We start from the raw sequence: 26,697 nt of genomic DNA, 5'->3' as shown, positions 1-26,697 counted from the left end.
GTCCTGCAGAGTTTAGCTCCAACCCTAATTAAACACACCTGAACAAGGCAATCAATTTTTTCAGGATTACTAGATAGATACAGGCAGGTGAGTTTTTATCAGGGCTAAAGCTAAACTCTGCAGGACAGTGACCCTCCAGGACCGGAGTTGCCTATCCCTGTCCTAAAACAACCGTTTTTTGGGGTCGACAGCTTATAAAATTTCAATTCTGGGTTATTTAGCTTGTTTGCTGTACACCTTGTCAAACTGCAGCGTTTAGACATTGTTTTGTTTTTTGTTATAAGTCATAAATGACAAGGAGGCAGCCTCTCGCAATGCAGTCAATGGAGACGGTTGGCCTAAATACGCTCTGTCTCTATAGTACTTTGATGACTCATCAGTGTCTCATAATTAATCATGTGACTGAGTTTTCTTATCCAATGAGAAGACACTTGCTCTTAATTATTCATGACACCACGTGGAACTTTCCAATGACAGACATGTCAAACTGTGATTACCAGGGGGCCAATGTTTCATAAAACACTGAAGCTTCCCTGGGCACCATCACCTGCTGTTAGCATTCCATTGACTCCCATTCATTTTGGCGTCATTTTGACAGCGAATAACTTTACATATGAGGCGTTTAAAGACTCCATTTGTCCATTATTTATTTCTAAAGAAACACGAAACTGTATAAAAGCCTCCATTACCTTGTATCTTACGTTATGGCCCCGTAGAAGCAGTTTTTGTAAAAATAGGCTAACGATTGCGTCAAAACCACGCGACTCTCTGTCGCACAGTAGAGAGATTAACGTATGGACAGGAGGAGAAGCTCGCGGGCGATCGGGGGGACGTGGAGGCAAAATGACTAAATAATTAATCAGAATACTCACACTCTCCGTCTCTGCAAGTTTGGGAAGGGAATGATTCAGATTTTTCTTGGCACAGCTACTAGAAGACAGACGGGTTCAATAAAAACAGTATTACAAAAAAAGAAGACAGACGGGTTGCTCACGTCACATCTACGTCGTCAAGCTCAGTTTGAGTCTGCGCAGTACGCTCAGCCATCAGGAAGAGAGTGCTTCTAATTGACTTCACTTTTCTCCGTTGAATCCAATGGGATCGCTGTGTCCATTTCTTTTACTGTCTATGGTGATATCGTGTAGTAGATGAGAGAGGCAATGATGGGACGCGCGTTTGTTTTCGTGGTGCAAAAGTTCCAGTGCATCTTTCCCCACGATGCTGCCCGGGCTAGACTCCGGCCATCAACCACGGACACTCTAAACTATGCGTGTAGCAACCTCTCAACTGGAGAATGGTGGAATTTGGCCTTGTACACTAATGCAGGTTGTGTCTAGTGATGCGTTCCCGGGGTGTGTGTGTGTGTGTGTGTGTCTAAAATATAACCCTGACCGGTTTACATGCCTTTTGTTAAACAATCACTCATTATTAAAATTGAGATATTTCAATTATACCTCAGTTGTATGGAACATATGCTTAATTTGTGTAAATGTCTATGTCACTGTCCATCTTTATTATGTGGGTTTAAGGGGCGCGTAGGTCTAGGCTGTACGGAACGTTTTTTGTTTTTGTTTTTTAAGCGGAAAATTAATTATTTTTAAATATATACATTACATGTATATAAACAAATATATATTTTATAATGACATAATTATACAAATACATACATATACATTAGGGGTGTAACGGTACGTGTATTCGTACCGAACCGTTTCGGTACAGGGCTTTCGGTTCGGTGCACGTGTGTACCGAATGACTGAATGCAATATTTTGTGTGCGGAACATAGGTACATTTTCGTGTTTCCACACGAACATATTAAGTGGCGGAAGTCTCCGCGTTCAGCGCAAATCCCGCCCTGCAGCTGATTCTAATGTTTTTTTCCTATTAGACATTCTCTGGTTTTACCGGTGTTTTACCCGTCGTCACTGTAACAATGAAATAGACTGCATGGCGAAAAAAAGCTTTTCCGCTTCGTGTGCGCCGCCGCACTCACCGTTCCGTGGCGCGCACGTGTGTGTGTGTGTGTGTGTGTGTGTGTGTGTGTGTGTCGAGTGTCGACGACCCGCTGCGCTCTCTGCTCAATGTTCGAGTCCGTGTTTGCGCTGCGCGTTCTGCTCTGTGGTTAACGGCCCAAACACTCCAATCATGTACCGATCACGCACTGGAAAAGCAAAGTCCGCTCAAATAAGGTGAAATTTCTCAGTAGTAACTTAGATTTCTGTTTGCTGAGCTGGTATAGTCATGCTGGCAACAATGGTAAAATGACCTGCTCTGATCACATGCTCTGGTAATAATAGCTTTGTACTATAGCTTTGGACTATATTTTATTTTGATAATTATTAAAAAAGTGGAAAAAAAAAATCTTAAATTGATTGTTGATTGATTATTGAAAAATAATAATACATTAATATATTTGTTTAATATTATTTTAATATAGGGCTATTTTCTGTTCCTGCACTGTAATCATAGTTATTTATTTATATTTTTCATTATATTTTATTATGTGATATTGGTTTGAGACTGAGAGTATTTTATTTAGTGGAGAACTTTGCAGCAGTATTTTATTTCTTATTCTTTTTTTATTTTATATCTATTTTATTATATTTTATTAAAAAGTGTTTAAAAAAGTGTAAACAAATTGTTAAAAAAAGTTTATAGTAATAAACAACCTGCAGTTTAATGTTTGCATTTCTTTCCCTTACTGTACCGAAAATAAACCGAACCGTGACTTTAAAACCGAGGTACGTACCGAACCGTGATTTTTGTGTACCGTTACACCCCTAATATACATACAATTATGATTACTGTAGGCTAATATATGTAGCAGGGCATTCCTTTTGAAAGGGACAAAAATAAGGTGTCATTGTATTTCATTAGACTTTAACTTTGCCAGTTATAAAAAAAATCTAGCATTTCCTCACGTTTTACCACTGATTTTTAGTGACAGTCGATATGCATGGGCCACTGGTGATGACAGTTTCCCATTTCCGTGTTTATTTTTTCTCCTTCGATTTGTTTTTTTCTATTGGTTTTGCCGTGACAATGAATCCAAAGGCAACCGCGGCTACAACAAGAGCACTGAACACCACTGCTGCAGCTTCCGCCTAGAAGAATAAACAAAGTATTTATTTTCTAAATCACTGTGTGAAACTTGTTTCTTTTGTGACCTTAATCCTAATTTGAAATTAATTTAAACAATTTTGCCATAATATAGTCTTTTATCCTGCGATTTGGACATTTGAGAGATTAATGAGTATCCTACAATATGATTCTGTATGCGAGGTCGTGTCGATCTACTGTACCTGCTGTACCTGCAGGGATAGTGGCGTTCCGTATCTCAACAGCGTAACAAAGTGCTCACAGTTGTATTTAAGCACATCGTACGGAAGTTTCTTTCCCTCAAGTCTCCCTGTGTCTTTCAGAATATCTTCAAAGGGACGAACACCATAGTGATCATCCAGAAGATTGTTGACACGGTATTTATCTTTGCCAACCACATCCTCAAGTTTCTCTCTCTTCACTTTTCCCTTGTCTTGTCCTACTGGACTCCCACTGCTGGACCAGCAGCCAGCTTTGGCATGGTCGGCTACAGAGAAAGAAATGGAAAATTATAAACAATCATGACTCATGAGACTTGAATGGAATAAATGTTTCAGACTCAGTAAAAGTTGAGCTCAGTTGAGCATGTGCACGGTCACTTCCTGGTGTTCAATAAGCCAGCTTGGGCATTTCCTGTTAGCTGTCATTCTGGACTCGCTGTAAATCCACACAAAACCATCAATGGTTGATCTTTTAATGTTGTATTTATATTGTAATGCAGTTAGCACACGTACGTTATTTGCCAATAAACCAGATTTATTGATTGCAATAAAAATGAAGCTAACGGGAACACTGGAATAAGAAACACGTCTGTAATTGGATACGCACACGCAACGCTTTTCCAGGACTTCAAATGTTATTTTTAATGTGATGAACAAAACATTATTTCCTCGTCCATCTGAGATCGTAAAACCGAACTTTTCAAGATGTAGGAAGTCCAACATTTAATAGAAACACTTTTATTTAAAAATAAAAAGACAGTAATTCCCACTCTGACCAGCAGGAGAGGAGCATTTATTGGCTCTTATTTTTTTCACTCAGTTTCGCTTTTGAATTAATATTAAACATTATAAAATCACTGGGTTTAAAAATAAATTGTCAAGGTGTGATATATGACATATGATATATGAAGTACTCACAAAGTCTCATGAAAAACAATAACTTACTTGCGACTGAATGACACAGAAAGCGAGCACCGCTCTCTCGCTTTATAATCACTGAAGCTGTCAGTCAGCGCAAGCTCATGATATATATAAATATATTTAATATTTAAGTGACTATATTCTGATTATAAACTAAGTATTACACTAGTGATGCTGTTAAAGGTACAGACACACACCAGAGGTTTTCCAGTGGCTCATATTATTGCAGAAGTTCTTAAGATCATTCCTGCGATACAGTCAAACGGCAAACATGTAACGGCAGTGTGTAAAGCATGAAAAGCATGAAAAAAATAAAAACACTCACAGTCCTTGACCAGGTGAATCACATCTCCTTTGCCGACATACAGAGCCCAGTGCTGATATCCATGTCTGGAGATTTCAATGAGGTTTCCACGCTCTGGTTTCTTATCATACAATTCAACAATAAGAAAGTGTTAAGTTAGCCTAAAAACAGCTTCTGTACACATGACATAAGCTCGTTTCAGAGGTTTATAAGTATTTAGCTTTCTGTTTCCTTAGAGAACAACTTGTGTAGTTTTAAACTCTTCCAAGCTCTGTTACTGTAGTAAAACTGCTTTCCGACAACCCTTGATCAATGAGCAAACAGACTTTTATATCAGAAACATCAGCCAGAAAAGATCTATTAGCTGAGTGATGCTGTCTTTCACTCTCTCCTTACGATTGAGTTCATTAACAGATATTTACCGGGGCCATGCCAAACACCTTCGGCTCTTCAGCTTTTCTGCTCTTCACTGTAATCCTGTTAGAAACACATGAAGCTTTTATACATACAAGGGCAGGTCCAGGATGTTTGGCAACTATACAGACAATGATACTGGAATGAAATTCCCATGTAAAGGAGGAAACAATGAAACAACAGTGTTAATGTGTGTGTTTCTTACGGGTTTCTGTTTGCCCCCAAGCGGCATATTCTAAACATATTTGACTGATGATGATGATGAAGATGATGATGATGATGAAGATGATGAACAGAATCTGTGCTGAGAGTCAGGTTTGATCAGATAAGAGGAAAACACAAACTCTTCAGTGACGGGGTTTGAATCACTGCACTGTAAAAAATGAATCATGGGTCTTATAATTTTCATTAAAAAATTAAGATGATAATTAAAAATAATGTGTATATTTTATTAAGAAGATTGTGGTTCAGTGACATATAGAAAATATTAAGAATATTTCACTAATAAAACCAAGAGATACATTTTCCTATTTTTTTTTTAGAGAAACAAACACAGTTTTGTAGGACGAGAAATGACTTAAGAATAAATAAATAAATGAATAAATAAATAAATAAATAAATAAATAAATGCAGAAATACATAAATGAATAAATAAATTATTAAATTATGAAATAAATAAATGCAGATATGCATAAATTAATGAATAAATAATTTTGTCAAAATTATCATTTTTAATTGTTAGTTTTTTTTGTACCATTTGTGTTATACTACATTTTTCTTCATTTATTTATGCATTTCTACATTTCTACATGTATTTATGTGTACGTATGTTAATAAGGTGGGCGGTCCTAACCTCTCTCAATGCAGGATTGGTTAAACAGGATCGGTATCGTTACGGCTGTGCTACTGTGGTACTGTGCTACTGTGGATATTTTTTTGAAGCTCGCAAAGCCAGGAGAAGATCCTGTGTCGTGTTCGTTATAGCAAATAATGCACATTCCTTCTGAAATCCAAAGCTTTTAGCCTCTGAGCTCATGTGTGAGCAACAATGCAAATCATGCGTTAGGTTCCAGCCAGTCTGCAATAGATGGTCTTGGTGACAACTTTTATGGCACCTTGAGTGTTAACAGACAACACGACACAGGATCTTCTCCTGGCTTTGCGAGCTTCAAAAGAATTCCAACCATTATAAATTCTGAGGCGTGTTGCTTTGTTCATTGAGCAATAACTGCTATAATAACAGTTTGTTTCTGTGTTGTGCTAGCAGCATATTTAATTATACAATATACTTAAGTCAACGTAAGTAAAAAGATTTATTATAAAAAAAGCATATTTCACTAAAAATAGTAAATACATTGTGTCATAGACTAAATAATTTAGGGGATTTTGCATGATTTATTCAGGTAGACTCCATGAAAGAAATTGAGCCTTAACTACTCAAAAATATCATGTGTAATATTGTTACCATCATTGTTTTTATAGTAAGTAGCACATAGCATTTTTGACATTTATTTGTTATTGTCAGTAATTTCCATTAAGTTACATAAAGTTTTCACTTTTAAGACCCGCATACAACACTCCTGTTCTCCTTTGCTCTCTTTTCTCTGTATATCAAGCTTTTCCTCTTCATTTTCTCACTCTCTGTGTTTCCCTGACCTATCTTGTCACCTCTCAGATTGAAGAATTTAGTTTCAGAGTTTCATTCAATTCAGTTTGTTAGGAACATCCAAATATCAACTATTTCCAATGATTTCAGTTTCCTAAATTACCAGAAATTCACAATCTATCTAATAAAGGTTTATATATAATTTTTATTTGATAACTGATGTAAGCTTTTGTAATACATCCTTTAAAATTCTCCTTTTGTGGCCCATAAAAGAAAGACAGTCAAATTAGAGACACACAGGGGTGAGAACATTATGACTTTAATTTTAGGGTGAACTATCTGCTTAATTTTACTATCCCTCCTAATTTTAGTAAAATTGGTAAATTATATAGTTCATTAACAGGAACAATTCACTGATTCATTAAGTAATTTATGCTGTTTTCCAGTATTTATTGTACATTTTTGGGCAATTTAATACGGTCACCCTAGTTAGATCTTTATTACTAGAGTAAAACTAATCATAATTTAATTATAGATATTTTTTTATTTATAGATATAGAGGAAAACTTTCCCTTTAAATGGCTACTTTTTGTTGACTGCATGTTTAACTATTTTTATAGAGCATGAGTTTAACTGGGTCAGGACGTTCATGTTAAAGTGGATCAGGATTGTTTGGATCGGGTTTTGAAGCGGTGAAACACTTCAGCAATAGAAGAACTGTTAGTTATTTCAGTATCATTTCAAAATGTCTTCTTTCAGCCCTTCACATGTGCTCTGATCTTCCTCTTTCACATGTACATTCTGCTTTTGTTTTAGCTCTAAATATGATATAATCACATTTAGATGGAGCACAGTGTAGATGCTGTAGAATGAGGCATCAAGTTTATGCACTTGTTGAACAGCTGTTTCTCTTTAACCGCAGCGCAAAGCTTCACTTCTGCTTCAGATTACACTGAACACTAATATCATATGCATTGGAAAAGAAAAGTTATTAAATTAAATGGCAATGGCAAATGTGAGCCTTTTCACTCTCAGATGTTTGGACTTGTCTGTATTCCCAGCTAATATTAATATGTTTTAACATTTTGTTAACGTTCCCTTTAAGTTATGAAAACGTCATTTCTGAATGTTCTCTAGTTTCAAATGTAAAAAAAAAAAAATCATATTTATGCAAACATTAAGAAAACATTCTATTTTGCAAACATTATGGAATACTTTTGAATGTTCTCTGAACATTCTGAAACAAGTAACATAAAAAAAAAAAAACAGTTATCTCTTTAACCATTGCATTAATATTCAACTAAATCTGAAATGCATCACATGTGAAGATGAAGCACAAACATCTACACAATCAACTAAAGCTGTTTAAATGATTAGTACACATCATCTGATCAGGATCTGAAAGTTTCAGGCTGTTTCTCATTTGAAGAGAGCAGCATCTGTACTTACTGTACTTTCATACACTCGACAAACACAGATAGAGGAATTACTGTACTTTCATTCACTCGACAAACACAGATAGACATGATGTGGATCTCTTACCTGCAGACGACGGCTTCAGGGTGGATCTGTGTCTGTTCACTTTCTGCTGCGACTCTATTCAAATGTGAGAGGAAGGAAGTGACACACACAGAGGCCTACACGTCAGTGGAAACAGGAACACACACGGTCTAAGGTAAAACTCTTGCCATCTGCACGCAGAAACAAACATGATCAACATCTGACAGCATCCGTCACTATTCTGAGATTTAACCATGCTAAGGTTTGATCTTGTGAAATGGTCAATTCAAGAATGGCAACACAAATTTGGGTGTACAAGTGTCATTGTTGAAGAAACATCCCTTTGAAGAAGCGTAATCCATATTTGACAAAAAATAATATATGCATGATTATCAGTCCTGAGTGTCTCTGTCAGGGTTAGTCCGTGACAAACTCAGACTTGACAGAGCTTCACGAGTCACGACTTCACAGAGTCGATGCTCTTGTATGTACTTTATTAGACAGGTGAGCAAATGTATACATAAAGCTAATCAATGTTATATAGTTCAACATGATGAAATGTTAGAATATGATCTGTATGTTATTTAACTTTGATATAGCTTACTGCTAGTCTCATGGGTGTGTTTTTACCGATGACGAGGTTCAGGGTTTATTAAGCCCATATGTGGAGGACTGGAAAGTCCTTCGTCACCAGACTCATTTTCCTGATCTTCCCAGTACTTTAGACCGAGACGGAAATGCTGACAGCAACAGTCTGGGGGAAAGTTCTGGGTAATGTCGGTGGAAACACAGTTGCTACGTTTAGAGGCTTTTATAAGATTAAGACATATAAACTAGCATATAAACTAAAGTTTTTGTGTTCATTTTCTAGTAGCATACATAAACCTTTTTTTCATATACTTTTTATCTATTTATTACTATTTTATTTTCATTTATTTATTTTTTATTTGGTTCATCTTAGGTCTGACAGAAAGTAACAATAACGTAAATATAGTAATATAGCATAGCTAAATAATATAGATACATATACACATAAATAACATACAACCATACATTAATTCAAATGTTTTGGCTTTTGTTTTATTGCGAACGGAATCTTTTCCATCTTGAGAGCACAAAGGTCAAACATCCACTGGCGATAAGAAAGGGCTAAAGCCAGCTGGAACGTTCTCAGATCTCCGGCTAACATTCCCTACAAGTCTGTTTAATCTTTTAAAGAAAACATTTAAATGTAATGTTCAAAGAATGTTTTAAGGATGATTTCTCATTTCAAATAATGTTCCTATAAGGTTAAATGTAAACTAAGATATAACATTTTAACTCTAACATTTTGAGGATTTTTTGGTAATGTTATTGAGATAACAGATTATATAATGTTCCATGTTCCATAAAAAATATGAAAAACAATAACTTAGGATTGAATGACTCTCTCGCTTTATAATCACTGAATCTGTCCTAACTTCTGAAAACTCACATTTTGTTCAATGAATGTACGAGCATATTTAATTGACAGTGTGTTGATGCTTTTTTCCCCACAAAAGTGAGAAAACTGATAGTAGATGGTAGAGCTTTGCTGAGGAGGAACACTGAGTGTATTTTTTATGTTGTCTTATGTTTAAATAACTCGATTAATGCTAGGCCTGAATATTTAAGTGATTCTGTCATGCTATTTTTGAACCCCCGGTGTTTCCTGATGATATTTTTTCTGCTGGCCCTGTTTTTGAACCTTCTGTTCTCCTAGTTATCTCAGTTTTTGTCCATTTCAGAACTTTCTGTGTTCTCTGACTCAACGCCAATAGTAGTTTCGAGGAAACTCAATCCAACCACTTTGACATTGATGAAATATCCACAGAAGCCCAACCACCTCCAAGACGAAGCTCCAGATTACTGCAAAATCTGCATCTATGGATGATTGGCCTCTTGAGAAAAATCTTCCTGCACTATATAAATGAATATTCATATTCTGCCACATGCCAATCTTTCCCGAGACGCAGCGCCATCTCAAAGATCCCTCCATCGGCCTCATCCTGAATGGTCTTATAAAGGAAAGTTCAGCCCTTAATGATAAACGTTCACCTTTCACACTTCCTATAGTCCATCTCATGTTTTCTCAGCTGTGCACGGGTTTCTTTTAGCCTGGTAATACCAAACTCTGCTACTTCGCTTTGCTTCGTAGACAGAGTCTGGAATGGCATAATAGAGAAGTGTTTTCTTTCTCGCGGGGGGGCGCTTGTCTGAAGTTTAAAATCATTGGTTACCCGTAAGCCAATCACATAACGTTTGGTTATGGCGTGTGTTATGCGCATGCTCGGCCGCATCTCACTTCCACTGTAAACACATGTATGATGCGAAAACTAAACCATCGAGCGAAATACCGGAGTGAACATGGCTGTGAACGACTTTTGCAGATTATGTGAAGTAAATCTACGCATCCACGGTACAATCAGCGTCTACGTCACGGCTCTCAGCCCGCCCTCTGTTCGTTGATTGGCCGGCTGTTTTCAGGCCGGAGGCAAACGGAAAGCTATTACGCTGTATCAGACTGACTACAGAAGCGAAATGAAATTGAGCGGAAGTAAGAAGTCTGACGTAGTCAGGCTAGGTTTCTTTAGCCCATTTATTAATGTGCTCCTGGAAGCAGTATTTCTTTCAGTTTTTTATGGGTTTCTGAGAAGTGGGGAATTTACTGCACGTTCAAATATATTTGAATCCTTCCCAAGACCTCTCATTAGATGATATCTCACTGAAAGCTAACTATTTTTCACCTTAAACATTCAAAGGCAGACAAAGAAAACAAAGGTGTGTTTGTAACCATATCTCGTACTAATTGTGAATTTTGTCCCCTCTCTTCAACGGTCCGGTACCTGAACTAGCGCACTCATTCACACTCCAACGAGCCACTGTTTGCCCCCGAGGATGAGAACATCATGACAAGATGCTGGTTCACACATCAACTACGTCTCCTTTAACACTTATAGCCTCCACAGCGCACTCCTTTCTCACCGGAGCCGCAGCTTATAGCATCTGTGATGGATTTTTTACTTAATCATAAACTAACATTTATTTTTCTTGCTGGAATAACATCCATATGCTTTGGAATCTTAAATGTTTCCCCTTTTTAGTCGAAAACTCATGACTTTGTGTGTGCGTGTTTAAAAATAATAAATATGGGAAATGAAACTAAACATTCTAAAACCTTGTGATTATGAAGTAATCAAGAAAATAAAGTTTGTTTTACCTAGAAACAGAAGGTCTTGCATAAGAAGAACCAATCAAATTGTAGGGAAATGATTTAATGCATCATGTCATTTTTGCCATATTCTATAAAAACCTTTATTCCTTTTGCTGGTGTGATTCTCTTTAGATGATTCAAGCATCTTCGAAGGCATTGTCTGAAGTCTGATGGTTATTGTTGCTGCGTAGCAAGTTGGTTAGGGGGACAAGTTAGGGATTAGAACACCGAGTAAGACGTCGACTGTAGGAGAGAAAAGAAGGGGAGACCCAGGTAATTAGGCTCCAGGTACACAGGGAAAAGTCTTCCACACATCCCTGCTCCTGTGACCAAAGAATGGGACACCCTCTCCCTTCCAGCGCTACGTTCACCCAGGAACTAATGACATTTTGCAAGCACAGAAATCCATGAGTCACTATAGACTCAACCTCTTTTACGATCAGTACCTAATAATCATCTAGTCCTTCATCACCAGACTAATTTTCCTGATCTTCACAGTACTTTAGACTGAGACAAAAATGCTGACAGCAACAGTATGGGGGAAAGTTCTGGGTAATGTCGGTGGAAACACAGTCGCTCTTATAGGATCTTGATGAAAGAAATGCAGCGTTTTGAGGCTTTTATAAGATTAAGACATATAAACTAGCAATGAGAGCAAGTCTTTGTGTTTATTTTCTAGTAGCATACATAAACCCTTTTTTCATATACTTTTTATCTATTTATTACTATTTTATTTTTATTTTTACTTTTTTTATGTGGTTCATCTTAGGTCTGACAGAAAGTAACAAACAGAAAGCCAGCTGGAACGTTCTCAGATCTTTGGCTAACATTCCCTACAAGTCTGGGTAATCTTTTAAAGAAAACATTTGAATGTAATGTTCAATTTTTCTATAAGGTTAAATGTAAACTAAGATGTAACGTTTTAACTGTAACATTTTGAGGATGTTTTGGGAATGTTATTGAGATAACAGATTATACAATGTTCCATAATAACAGAGGAGGAACGATATCAAATCAACGTTCGTAAAATGTTATGAGGATATTATTGAGGCCTGAGATGATGGAGTGTTTTTTATAAAACATTCTTGTAATGTGATGTTGTTGAGGTAACAGGTTTCAAATTATCTTTTATAAAACATTGGCACAATAACAAAGGAGGAATTATTTTTGAGATTAATACAATTGTATGTTTTAACAATGCTATAGCTAAGCATGTTTTTTTATGTTTAAGAGAACATTTTGGGAACAAAAATAAAACTTCCCAGCTAAAAACTGTTAGGGCTCAGGGATGATGAAGTAGGAGATGAACACGAAGGAGATCAATTACGAGGTTTTAATTCTCAATTATAACAGATACACAAAAACAGGGAGCGTGTGCTCAGAACAAGACTACCTAACATTAAACATTGACCGACAAACACTGAGGAAAAACACTGGGGTTAAATACACAGGCAAACAAGGCAAAATACACAGGCAAACATCCTTAATAAGGATGATTAACAAGACACAGCTGACACAGATGAACTAATTAAACAGACCGGGGAAAAAACAGGACTAGACCAAAATCACAGAAGACTGGGGAAAACAAGATCACAGAACACTAAAAACACAGAAACAGAACTCAAAACTACAACAAAAACTTTATAAGAATGTTAGGGGATAATGTTTTAATAATGGTATAGCTAAACGTTTATAGAAGGTCATCAGAAAATATTTTTAGAGAATGTTATCCTTCCTTATTCTGGGAACCAAAATGAAACTTCCCGCTGAGAACATTATTACAGTAGAACACTGCATGGTAATGTTCTCAGAACATCTTTAGAACAAAACATTTCTAGCTGGGGATTAGTTTAATGGGAACAGTTAACTTTTACAGAAATCTAGTTTATATCCTGAGAAACTACTAAAGAATAGATTTCCAGAATAGAAACAATTTGAATAATTGAATTATGAAATTAGAGGGTTAGACAAATAAAGAAGATATTCTTGGCTCCTGGCCTTAAAGTCTTACTTCTCCGAAGTTAGTTAAAAGAAGATATTTAGATCCTCTCCAGTTTGTGTACAGAGCAGGGAGGGGTGTTGAGGATGCCATAACTACTCTTGTACACTAGCTCAACATCTGGAGACCCCAAAAACAAGGGCACGGCTAGCTTTCATTGATTTCTCATCTGCATTTAACACAATTAAGCCACATGTGTTAGCCGAAAAACTAGTCAGATTATTTAACCTTGATCTTAATTTAGTAGGATGGATTGTTCATTTCTTATCGAACAGGACCCAGTGTGTGAGAGTCAATGGTTTGCTTTCTTCCAAGTTAGGTTCTTCTACTGGTTCGCCTCAAGGGTGTGTTCTTTCCCCTCTGCTTTTTATTTTGTACACTAATGATTGTAGAAGTACTTTTGAGAATAGGTAAATGTTAAAGTTTGCAGATGATACCGTGATTGTGAGTCTCCTAGCAAATGAAGAGACATCTCATGGACCAGTGGTGGAGGATTTTGTCTCTTGGTGTGTAAAGAGTAACCTAAATCTAAACATATCAAAGCCCAAAGACATGATTATAGACTTCGGAAAATTGGCCATTCCTGTCTCTCCTACTGTCATAAATGGAAGGGACATTGAGTTTGTGGACGAATATTGATATCTGGGTACAGTTATTGATAATAAATTAATTTTTAATGCCAACACAGATGCCATTTGTAAAAAGGTTCAACAGTGTATGTTGTTGTGTGTTAATGACACTGTTTTATCAAATCTGTCTTTTCTTACTGTGACATTGTATGGTTTGATTGTATTAGCCTGTCCAATAGAAACAGAATGACTAAGCTGATTAAGACTGCTTCTAAAGAGATTGGAGTTCAACAAATATTGCCTCAGGACATTGTTAAAGAACGTGTTGTTAAAAAAGCCTTTTCGATAATCAATTGTCCATCACACCCATTACACATAGAGTTTGTTATTCTCCCATCAGGCCGTAGATATAGAGCAATGGGGGGAGAACCAGGAGGTTCAAGAACTCATTCTTACCAACTGCTATTTTAATGTTAAATAGTCTGTAACCATGTGTGTTTTTTGTTATGTGAGTGTTTGTTATGTGAGTGTTTGTTATGTGAGTGTTTATTATGCGGGTGTTTGTTATGTGGGTGTTTGTTATGTGAGTGTTTGTTATGCGAGTGTTTGTTATGAGAGTGTTTGTTATGTGAGTGTTTGTTATGTGAGTGTTATGTGAGTGTTTGTTATGTGAGTGTTTGTTATGTGAGTGTTTGTTATGCGGGTGTTTGTTATGCGGGTGTTTGTTATGCGAGTGTTTGTTATGCGAGTGTTTGTTATGTGAGTGTTTGTTATGTGAGTGTTTGTTATGCGGGTGTTTGTTATGCGAGTGTTTGTTATGCGAGTGTTTGTTGTTATGCGAGTGTTTGTTATGCGAGTGTTTGTTATGCGAGTGTTTGTTATGTGAGTGTTATGTGAGTGTTTGTTATGCAAGTGTTTGTTATGCGGGTGTTTGTTATGCGGGTGTTTGTTATGTGAGTGTTTGTTATGTGGGTGTTTGTTATGTGGATGTTTGTTATGCGGGTGTTTGTTATGTGAGTGTTTGTTATGTGAGTGTTTGTTATGTGAGTGTTTGTTATGTGAGTGTTATGTGAGTGTTTGTAATGCGAGTGTTTGTTATGCGAGTGTTTGTTATGCGAGTGTTTGTTATGCAAGTGTTTGTGTGAGTGTTTGTAATGCGAGTGTTTGTTATGCGAGTGTTTGTTATGCGAGTGTTTGTTATGCAAGTGTTTGTGTGAGTGTTTGTTATGTGAGTGTTTGTAATGCGAGTGTTTGTTATGCGAGTGTTTGTTATGCGAGTGTTTGTTATGCAAGTGTTTGTGTGAGTGTTTGTTATGCGAGTGTTTGTTATGCGAGTGTTTGTGTGAGTGTTTGTTATGTGAGTGTTTGTAATGCGAGTGTTTGTTATGCGAGTGTTTGTTATGCGAGTGTTTGTTATGCAAGTGTTTGTGTGAGTGTTTGTTATGCGAGTGTTTGTTGTTATGCGAGTGTTTGTAATGCGAGTGTTTGTTATGTGAGTGTTTGTTATGTGAGTGTTATGTGAGTGTTTGTTATGCAAGTGTTTGTTATGCGAGTGTTTGTTATGCAAGTGTTTGTTATGCGAGTGTTTGTGTGAGTGTTTGTTATGTGATTGTTTGTTATGCGAGTGTTTGTTATGTGAGTGTTTGTGTGAGTGTTTGTTATGTGAGTGTTTGTTATGCGAGTGTTTGTTATGCGAGTGTTTGTTATGCGAGTGTTTGTGTGAGTGTTTGTTATGCGAGTGTTTGTTATGCGAGTGTTTGTGTGAGTGTTTGTTATGCGAGTGTTTGTTGTTATGCGAGTGTTTGTTATGCGAGTGTTTGTTATGTGAGTGTTATGTGAGTGTTTGTTATGCGAGTGTTTGTTATGCGAGTGTTTGTTATGCGAGTGTTTGTGTGAGTGTTTGTTATGTGATTGTTTGTTATGCGAGTGTTTGTTATGCGAGTGTTTGTGTGAGTGTTTGTTGTGATTGTTTGTTATGCGAGTGTTTGTTATGCGAGTGTTTGTTATGCGAGTGTTTGTTATGCGAGTGTTTGTGTGAGTGTTTGTTGTGATTGTTTGTTATGCGAGTGTTTGTTATGCGAGTGTTTGTTATGCGAGTGTTTGTGTGAGTGTTTGTTGTGATTGTTATGCGAGTGTTTGTTATGCGAGTGTTTGTTATGCGAGTGTTTGTGTGAGTGTTTGTTGTGATTGTTTGTTATGCGAGTGTTTGTTATGCGAGTGTTTGTTATGCGAGTGTTTGTTATGCGAGTGTTTGTTATGCGAGTGTTTGTGTGAGTGTTTGTTATGTGAGTGTTTGTTATGCGAGTGTTTGTTATGTGAGTGTTTGTTATGCAAGTGTTTGTTATGCGAGTGTTTGTTATGTGAGTGTTTGTTATGCGAGTGTTTGTTATGCGAGTGTTTGTGTGAGTGTTTGTTGTGATTGTTTGTTATGCGAGTGTTTGTTATGCGAGTGTTTGTTATGCGAGTGTTTGTGTGAGTGTTTGTTGTGATTGTTTGTTATGCGAGTGTTTGTTATGCGAGTGTTTGTTATGCGAGTGTTTGTGTGAGTGTTTGTTGTGATTGTTTGTTATGCGAGTGTTTGTTATGCGAGTGTTTGTTATGCGAGTGTTTGTTATGTGATTGTTTGTTATGCGAGTGTTTGTTATGCGAGTGTTTGTGTGAGTGTTTGTTGTGATTGTTTGTTATGCGAGTGTTTGTTATGAGAGTGTTTGTTATGCGAGTGTTTGTTATGCGAGTGTTTGTTATGCGAGTGTTTGTGTGAGTGTTTGTTATGTGAGTGTTTGTTATGCGAGTGTTTGTTATGTGAGTGTTTGTTATGCAAGTGTTTGTTATGCGAGTGTTTGTTATGCGGGTGTTTGTTATGCGAGTGTTTGTGTGAGTGTTTGTTATGTGAGTGTTTGTTATGCGAGTGTTTGTTATGTGAGTGTTTGTTATGCAAGTGTTTGTTATGCGAGTGTTTGTTATGCGAGTGTTTGTTATGCGAGTGTTTGTGTGAGTGTTTGTTATGCGAGTGTTTGTTGTTATGTGAGTGTTTGTTATGTGAGTGTTTGTTATGTGAGTGTTTGTTATGTGAGTGTTTGTTATGCGAGTGTTTGTGTGAGTGTTTGTTATGCGAGTGTTTGTTGTTATGTGAGTGTTTGTTATGTGAGTGTTATGTGAGTGTTATGTGAGTGTTTGTTATGCGAGTGTTTGTTATGTGAGTGTTTGTTATGCGAGTGTTTGTTATGCGAGTGTTTGTTATGCGAGTGTTTGTTATGCGAGTGTTTGTGTGAGTGTTTGTTATGTGAGTGTTATGTGAGTGTTTGTTATGTGAGTGTTTGTTATGTGAGTGTTTGTTATGCGAGTGTTTGTTATGCGAGTGTTTGTGTGAGTGTTTGTTATGTGAGTGTTTGTTATGCAAGTGTTTGTTATGCGAGTGTTTGTTATGCGAGTGTTTGTTATGCGAGTGTTTGTGTGAGTGTTTGTTATGTGAGTGTTTGTTATGCGGGTGTTTGTTATGCGGGTGTTTGTTATGCGGGTGTTTGTTATGCGAGTGTTTGTTATGTGAGTGTTATGCGAGTGTTTGTGTGAGTGTTTGTTATGTGAGTGTTTGTTATGCGGGTGTTTGTTATGTGAGTGTTTGTGCGAGTGTTTGTGTGAGTGTTTGTTATGCGAGTGTTTGTTATGCGAGTGTTTGTTATGCGAGTGTTTGTGTGAGTGTTTGTTATGTGAGTGTTTGTTATGCGGGTGTTTGTTATGCGGGTGTTTGTTATGCGGGTGTTTGTTATGCGAGTGTTTGTTATGTGAGTGTTATGCGAGTGTTTGTGTGAGTGTTTGCTATGTGAGTGTTTGTTATGCGGGTGTTTGTTATGCGGTTGTTTGTTATGTGATTGTTTGTTATGTGAGTGTTTGTTATGTGAGTGTTTGTTATGTGAGTTTTTGTTATGCGGGTGTTTGTTTGTGTGAGTGTTTGTTATGCGAGTGTTTGTTATGTGAGTGTTTGTTATGTGAGTGTTTGTTATGTGAGTTTTTGTTATGCGGGTGTTTGTTTGTGTGAGTGTTTGTTATGCGAGTGTTTGTTATGCGAGTGTTTGTTATGCGAGTGTTTGTTATGCGGGTGTTTGTTATGTGAGTGTTTGTTATGCGAGTGTTTGTGTGAGTGTTTGTTATGCGGGTGTTTGTTATGCGAGTGTTTGTTATGCGAGTGTTTGTTATGCGAGTGTTTGTTATGCGAGTGTTTGTTATGCGGGTGTTTGTTATGTGAGTGTTTGTTATGCGAGTGTTTGTGTGAGTGTTTGTTATGCGGGTGTTTGTTATGTGAGTGTTTGTTATGTGGGTGTTTGTTATGCGGGTGTTTGTTATGTGAGTGTTTGCTATGCGAGTGTTTGTTATGCGAGTGTTTGTTATGTGAGTGTTTGTTATGCGGGTGTTTGTTATGCGGGTGTTTGTTATGCGGGTGTTTGTTATGCGAGTGTTTGTTATGTGAGTGTTTGTTATGCGAGTGTTTGTGTGAGTGTTTGTTATGCGGGTGTTTGTTATGTGAGTGTTTGTTATGTGGGTGTTTGTTATGCGGGTGTTTGTTATGTGAGTGTTTGTTATGCGAGTGTTTGTTATGCGAGTGTTTGTTATGTGAGTGTTTGTTATGCGGGTGTTTGTTATGCGGGTGTTTGTTATGCGGGTGTTTGTTATGCGAGTGTTTGTTATGTGAGTGTTTGTTATGCGAGTGTTTGTGTGAGTGTTTGTTATGCGGGTGTTTGTTATGTGAGTGTTTGTTATGTGGGTGTTTGTTATGCGAGTGTTTGTTATGTGAGTGTTTGTTATGTGAGTGTTTGTTATGCGGGTGTTTGTTATGCGGGTGTTTGTTATGCGGGTGTTTGTTATGCGAGTGTTTGTTATGCGAGTGTTTGTTATGTGAGTGTTTGTTATGTGAGTGTTTGTTATGCGAGTGTTTTTGTGATGTGTAGCACCTGTGCAAAACTACTTTCCTAAGGGATAAATAAACTGAACTGAACTGAAGCATGTGTCGAGTGGACACAAATTTGGACAAGACAGGTTTCTCAAAGGAACCAGTTTTATTTCCTGTAAGAAAGGCGTCTAGCACACAGAGATACTCTGCAGAGAAGCTTTTTATACCGTAAATCTCACACCACACACCCAAACACATCCTGATTATCAAGAAAGGCTCAAATGGTGCGACTCTTGCTGTCTTTTAGCCGCTCTTTGTATAACGAAGTCTCTAATAAATGGGTATAACGGCACTAAAACCGAGTTTTGCACACATCCTCTTCATCAGTAATAGTGTGATGTACTATTATGTACGCATAGCTAAGCAAAAATCAACACCCATATTCTAAGTGAAGACATTCAGTTCTTCTGAGCTTATATGATCATGTAAATGATGCAGAGACGCATCTCTGTACATTTCCATTACAACAGGCACTGGGTATTGCTAAACATCTGAACTTAGAGGCCAATCATCTCCTATTTCAGCTGCGCACTGACGCACTTGTCTGCCAGTGTCCTCAAAGCGCTATATGTGATCAGTGAAAACACATTCATTTCTCCCATGATCAGATAATCAGGTAATGCGGATCAAACACCTGTCTGTCAATGTACATATAAAGGTGAGAAATCAGTCATAGTGAAATCTACTGGAAACAAGAACTTCAGGTTATTTTTATGATATGCCATAAAGTGTTTATTTCTGAATATGATTGTTGCTGATACATTTTACCAGTATTTACTTTAAATACAAACATTTTAAATGTAATTATGAAAAATATGCAATATTTGGTCTTCAAAAAGCCTTTGTACAAAAGGTACATATTGAAAAGGAGGCTCGTCTATACGTTACTTTGAATAAAAACTAAATGAATAAATGGCATGCTCATGGAAGTGCCGTCAGTGTTTATAAGTGAATAAAGATGAACAGCAAACTTTGTTGAGTCAGCAGATGGAGAGTGTGTGTGTGTGTGTGTGTGTGTGTATGTGTGTGTGTCAGCACAGATGGACCTGCTTTTCGAAATCCCCAAACTTTTAAAGGCTGTGGCCTAAAAACACTATAAATATAAAAGAGCAAACTCATTAAATTAAATTAAATTCTGAAATAAATAAATGCAGACATACATAAATGAATGAATACATTAATAAATAATTTTGACAAAAGTATCATTTTTAAATGTTCTTTTTTTGTACATTTGTGTTATATTATACTTTTTTCCTCATTTATTTATGCATTTCTACATTTCTACATGTATGTATTTATGTGTACGTATGTTAATAAGGTAGGCGGTCCTAACCTCTCCCACTGCAGGATTGGTTAAACAGGATCGGTATCCTTACGGCTGTGCTACTGTGTGCAAGCTTTCACTTTAAAGAAATTCACAGAGCTCAAGAAAATGGTTAACTATCAATTTTGTTATCCTGAGATTTATGAAATAAATAAATAAATGCTGAAATTGTTAAAATGATAAATAATTGTAATATTCACATGTGGAGCACTCTGCGAGAATTATGAGATTTTGAGTTGTGAACACACTTTCTGGGTTTTTGATTTATGTATTGGCTAAGATGGGTTACATAAAATCAAGAAATATTCCACTCTAAAAGTGATGAATAAATAGTGAGATTTTAACATGTGCTTAAATATTATAATCTGTATCTGAAGACGTCTAAAACATGTATCCCGTTATCCCTGCGTGTGAAAGGGTTGATCCACTTCAGAGATTCTAAGACTTTGATTTATGTTAAATAAGATAAAGCTTTTGTGCATTGTGTTGAATAAGAATGAGATTGGGTGATCAAGTTAAATAGAAATTGATTTGAACAAGCACATAGCAGACATATCACAGTGATTTCAGTTTCTAGTAAAAGACAGAAGAAGGAATTCTTTACCATTTTATTAAACATACTTTATTTTTATTTTTCTGCAAAGAAGTATATTGGCTTATTAACGGGATGGGGAACTGATGTGTTTAACCAGAAGAGACTTCTGGAATTCAGAGATATTGAAAGAGATTGTTAAATAAAGAGCTGCAGGTTTAATTAGATTTTCGCAGTTCTCTGAGTGTTCATATTTCAGACCAGATAACTTCTGGAACAGCTGCCTTGACAAAGGGATGAATAGACCGAAAACTGTTCAGTGAGACACCAGCAGAGAGAAGAGTTAGTGGCTGATCGACTCTTCTGCACGGAGAGAGACTGATTCAGGAACATTTCACTTCACACTTTTCCTAAGGACAGTTTTGCCAGGCGTTATGTACAGATTTGTTCATTGAGCAATAACTGCTATAATAACAGTTTCTGTGTTGTGCTAGCAGCATATTTAATTATACAATATACTTAAGTTTTTATAAAAAAAGTATATTTCACTAAAAATATTAAATACTTTGTGTCATAGACTAAATAATTTAGGGGATTCCATGAAAGAAATCGAGCCTTAACTACTCAAAAATATCATGTGCAATATTGTAACCATAATTTTTTATAGTAAGTAGCACATGGCATTTTTGACATTTGTTATTGTCAGTAATATTCGTTAAGTTATAAAGGTAGCAGATCGCTTTTAAGACCCGCATACAACGCTCCTGTTCTCCTTTGCTCTCTTTTCTCTGTATATCAAGCTTTTCCTCTTCATTTTCTCACTCTCTGTGTTTCCCTGACCTTGTTCTTATTTCCTCTCAGATTGAAGAATTTATTTTCATTCAATTCAGTTTGTTAGGAACATCCAAATATCAACTATTTCCAATGATTTCAGTTTCCTAAATTACCAGAAATTAAATTCACTATCACAATTGAATATAAATTCACAATCTATCTATCTAATCTATCTTTTTTTTTTATAACTGATGTTAGATGTTTACAACTGTAATGGTATCCTTTTAAACTTCTCCTTTTGTGGCCCGTAAAAGAAAGAAGGGCATAAGGCATTAGAGAAACACAGGGGTGAGAAAATTATGACTTTTTAATTTTAGGGTGAACTATCCCATTAATATTACTATCCCTCCTCATTTTAGTGAATTGGTTCATTATATAGTTCATGTAAAGGAACAATTCACTGATTCATTAAGTAATTTATGCTGTTCTCCAGTATTTATTGTAAATTTTTGGGCAATTTAATACGGTCACCCTAGTTAGATCTTTATTACTAGAGTAAAACTAATCATAATTTGATTATATTTTTATTTATTTATAGATATAGAGGAAAACTTCCCTTTAAATGACTACTTTTTGTTGACTGCATGTTTAATACTTTTATAGAGCATCATGAGTTTAACTGGGTCAGGACGTTCATGTTCAGATGGATCAGGTTTGTTTGGATCGGGTTTTTAAGCGGTGAAACACTTCAGCAATAGAACAACTGTTAGTTATTTCAGTATCATTTCAAAATGTCTTCTTTCAGCCCTTCACATGTGCCCTGATCTTTCGTATTTCACATGACAAGTAATCTAATGCCCACTGACATGGTTTTAAAGCTATTTCTTATCCATTTTTTTGGTCTTCAAAAGTCCTAAATTGCACACATGTAGGTCCAAAAAATCCAAATTTACTCAGGGGAGCATGCCCCCCAACCCCCCTAACTTTTATGTTTTGTGAACATACTATCGTCATCTTACCAGTGTAGATAAAGGTGGACCAAAATTTGCTCTGGTTTGTTGATGTAGGATCATTATCAAGAGCTGAATGGTGAATTAGGAATGTGAAACTAAACAGCGTCTTTGTGAGGTTTATGAATATGTTGTGTACACTCACAAGAGCTGCTCAGAGGAAGGTGGAAATGTAATGAATGACCAGTGAAACAATATGAAGTCACTCACAAAACAAACATCACATTAGCCAAAAGCAACATTAGGTAATGCTGGTACTGCATAACCTTTCCACCGCAGGAGCTTTCTCAGGAACTAGGGAGTTTGGGTGTGTTTCTATCGAGGTCCAGGCTTTATTAAACTCATATGCGAAGGAAGAAATCCAGCGGGAACTGTAAATTCTGACTTATTTTCCGACAGGTCTGGGGGGGTTCTTGGGAAAAGTTTTGGTGGAAGCGCAGTAATAATAATAATAATAATAATAATAATAATTCATTACATTTATATAGCGCTTTTCTCGGCACTCAAAGTGCTTTACATAGAAGGGGCAATCTCCTCAACCACCACCAATGTGCAGCATCCACCTGGATGATGCGACGGCAGCCATATTGCGCCAGAACGCCCACCACACACCAGCTTACTGGTGGAGAGGAGACAGTGCTGAAGCCAATCAGTATATGCGGATGATTAGGAGGCCATGATGGATAGAGGCCAAGGGGCAAATTTGGCCAGGATGCCGGGGTTACACCCCTGCTCTTTCGAAAGACATCCTGGGATTTTTAATGACCACAGAGAGTCAGGACCTCGGTTTAACGTCTCATCCGAAGGACGTCGCTCTTCATTTATAGGAAATACAGCTGCAGAGTTTAAAGGCTTTTATAAGATTAAGATTAAGATTTGCAGTCCCTGAAACCAGACTAAAGTCGAGGGGTGATCAGACATTTTCCCACATCTGCACCGAGACTTTGGAAAAGTTTTCCTGTTCAAATCAGAACTGCTCCCACAATATCTATTTTTAAATCAAAGTTAAAAATAATTTTTAAATCTAAGAAAAACTCCAAGGCACTCTCCTGGAATATTAAAAATGCCTTTATTTTATGGCATAGTCAAAAGAGACTTTTAAAATGACTCCAACGCGTTTCAGCACACTGGCCTTCGTCAGGGAATCAAACAGCTGTGAAGGATTACAGGTGTCTTTATAGTGGAAAAACCCCAATGATCAACTCCTCCCACTAGAAACAAAACTACAAAAAACTACCAACATGGATGTAAAATACAACATGTCACCATAGTAGCATTTAGAAAAACATTTAGAAAAAGATTAGAAAAAAAAAAAATTAATAATAATAATATCCACATAGACATTGGTGAAAGTAATTAATGTCAAATCTACAAAAGACTTTACAGAAAAACCGTGAAATCTAGCTCACCATTCAAACCCGGATATTTGGTGGCCTGTAATTTAAAAATCCAGAAAGCCTCCCTTTGATTAAGTTGGCGCTGTCTATCACCCTTTCTTATCGAAATGGGGATATGATCAATTCCATAGGCTTGTAAAGTTGATGGGTTACTATTATGCTGCAGAAAATGCTTAGCCATAGGATAGTTAATATTACTCTTACGAATGGCATATTTGTGTTCTGCCAATCTATCCTGAAAGCGTCTTTTTGTTCTACCAATGTAAAAGACTTTACACTCTGGGCATTCCAACTTGTAAATAACAAATGTGGTTTTACAGTTTATAAAATGATTGATAGTGTACTCTTTCAGAGAGATACAATCTTTAAAAGTTTTGGTCTGGACAACACTAGTACAGTGATTACAGTGATGACATTTGTAGGACCCCTTTGGTTTAGTTTTCAACCAAGTTTGTTGATCATTTGGTTGAAGATGACTATGGACTAATTTGTCTTGTAAAGTTGGACATCTCCTGAAACTGATTAAAGGTGGTTCCTTAAAAATCTCCCTTAGTGTTGTATCACTCTGAATGATACTCCAATTGTTCTTAACTATCTGTTTGATTCTTTCTGCCTCTGTGCTATATGCTGTCGCAAAAACCACTCTATCATTTTTCAGTGTGGGACCACTTCTTTTTTGTAATAGAGTTGGTCTGTCCCGACTTCTAGCTTTTGTATAAGCTGTCTGAATGATCGCGTTTTTGTATCCCCTTGCCTGGAAACGTGCCACCATTTCCTCTGATCTGGTCTTAAAGTCATTTTCTTGGTCACAAATCCGTCGCACTCGTTGGAACTGCCCTAATGGAATATTCTCTTTTAGCCTCTTAGGGTGGAAACTTTTTGCATGGAGGATTGTATTTCTGTCTGTTGGTTTTCTATATAAAGATGTATGTAAGATACCTTGACTGTCCTTATATATAAAAAGATCTAGGAAGTTTATGCTTTCTTTACTATAACAAAGATCCAGCTTAATATTTGGACTCATATTGTTCAGAAACCTGTGAAAAGCTTGTAGTTCATTTTCAGATCCCGACCAAACTAGACAGATATCATCAATATATCTTCCCCACCAAACAATGTGGCTTAAGAAATGGTTCCTATCATTACTGAACACAAAATCTTCTTCCCATTTACCTAGATAGAGGCCAGCATAAGAAGGGCTATAACAAGCTCCCATAGCACAACCTTTAATCTGTTTGAACAGTTTATCTTGAAATATGAATATATTATTGGTTAAAGACCATCGCGTCAAAGCAAGTAGAAAATCATTAGGAGGCATTTCAGACTCCGGTCGAGCATTCATAAAAAATCTTAGTGCTGACAAACCCTGTTCATGATCAATGGTTGTATATAGTGACTCAACATCCATCGTGGCTAGAATTATATCTCTATCAATATTTTTCAGTTCCTCAATCTTATTCAAAACATCTGTAGTATCCTGCAGGTAATGAGGACAAAAGAGGTTTGATAAAATAATCCACATATTTTGATATTGGCTCAATAAGACTCTCATTGCCTGATATAACAGGTCTTCCTGGAGGGTTCTCCACAGATTTATGTATCTTAGGAAGCATATAGAATGATGCCATACGTGGATTTTCATTATATAGAAACTCACTTTCATTGTTTGTAATCCAACCCTTTTCCTTAGCCTCCCTGAGTATCTCTTTTAAATCTTCTTTAAGAGACTCAGTTGGATTATGTGTTAGAGGTTGGTAAAATTCAATATTAAAAAGCTGACGATGAGCTTCTTTTATATACATATCTTTGCTCCAAACCACAATAGCGCCACCCTTATCTGCTTTTTTAATAACTATAGCATCATCATTTAACAGTGTTTCCAAAGCAGTCTTTTCTTTGTGAGACAGGTTACTGTGAGCTGGTGTTCTTTTATTTTTATTTTTAAACAAATTCTCAATATCAAAATTTATCTTCTTCTCAAACGTATTTAAAGCTGCATTTTGAAACAATGGACAAAAAGTAGACCTGGGTTTGAAAAAGTTTTAGAAACCAGAGAATCAGTCTGACCTGTGTCCGAAGAACTTGCCAAGGATGTAGGACTTCTCTTATACCATGCCTTCAGATGTAGATTTCTGTAGAATCTGAACAAGTCAATTTTAGTCTTAAATTCATTCGCTGAGCAGGTAGGGGCAAAGGATAATCCTTTGGAGAGGACTTTAATGCTGTCTTCTGGCAAGGGTTTCCCCGAGATGTTGATCACAGCGCTTGTCTCGTTCGACTCCTTGTGTATCTGGGCTCTTGATTTCATTCGGCCCCTTCGTGTCTTCCACTTTCTATTCTTTGTCTTGATCCATGTCCCCTTTCCTTCCCTCTTTTGGTGTGGTAGGGTGGTCTTCCTTGTTGTCCTAAAAAATTCCGCTCATCTTGTATGGCATTCCGTTCCGCAAAATCCTCCTCTTCACTACTTGTAAAACTGAAAGAAACAGACTTAGGTCTTCTTGAAAATGAATGATTTCCCTTGGTTGTTCTGGATTTACCCACATTCCAGTGATATACTTTGCCTTCTTTGTAAACCACTTCATCCCTTTGGAACTTTCTAATCTTAGTTTGCTTCAGACTGTGAATGTTTTGAGGTCAGTACTCAGTTTCTCTTCATATCTTGTTTTACTTTCTTGGTCTGGGAGTTCATCAATTGTTTTCCTCACCTCCAAGATATCTTTCTGTATTTCCTGCTTGTCTTTATTAGCTTCTTCTATCAGTAGAAGCATCAGGTCAGAAGAGCATTTATTTAAAATGGCTTCCCATTTCCCTCTGAATTCCTTTTTCTCTAGGATTTACAAGTTGGATTT

General features: G+C 36.7%; 1 protein-coding gene across 1 annotated transcript; it reads right to left on the bottom strand.

The window, feature by feature from the left end:
• Positions 1-2,611: 2,611 nt before the first annotated feature.
• On the bottom strand, positions 2,612-26,156 carry LOC308696818 (uncharacterized protein; the record flags this gene model as incomplete). Its single annotated transcript, XM_081375718.1, has 8 exons — positions 2,612-3,105; positions 3,304-3,587; positions 4,568-4,667; positions 4,969-5,023; positions 5,166-5,264; positions 8,109-8,162; positions 8,697-8,874; positions 25,916-26,156. 8 exons carry the CDS (start codon positions 26,154-26,156, stop codon positions 2,995-2,997), a joined length of 1,122 nt encoding a protein of 373 aa, XP_081231844.1. The 3' UTR covers positions 2,612-2,994.
• Between the last annotated feature and the right edge of the window lie 541 nt (positions 26,157-26,697).

Source organism: Scardinius erythrophthalmus (genome assembly GCF_964197995.2).
Source record: "Scardinius erythrophthalmus genome assembly, chromosome: 10".
Taxonomy (NCBI): Eukaryota; Metazoa; Chordata; class Actinopteri; order Cypriniformes; family Leuciscidae; genus Scardinius; species Scardinius erythrophthalmus.
Note: the sequence above shows the minus strand (reverse complement) of the source record. Positions and strands in the feature narration are given on the sequence as shown.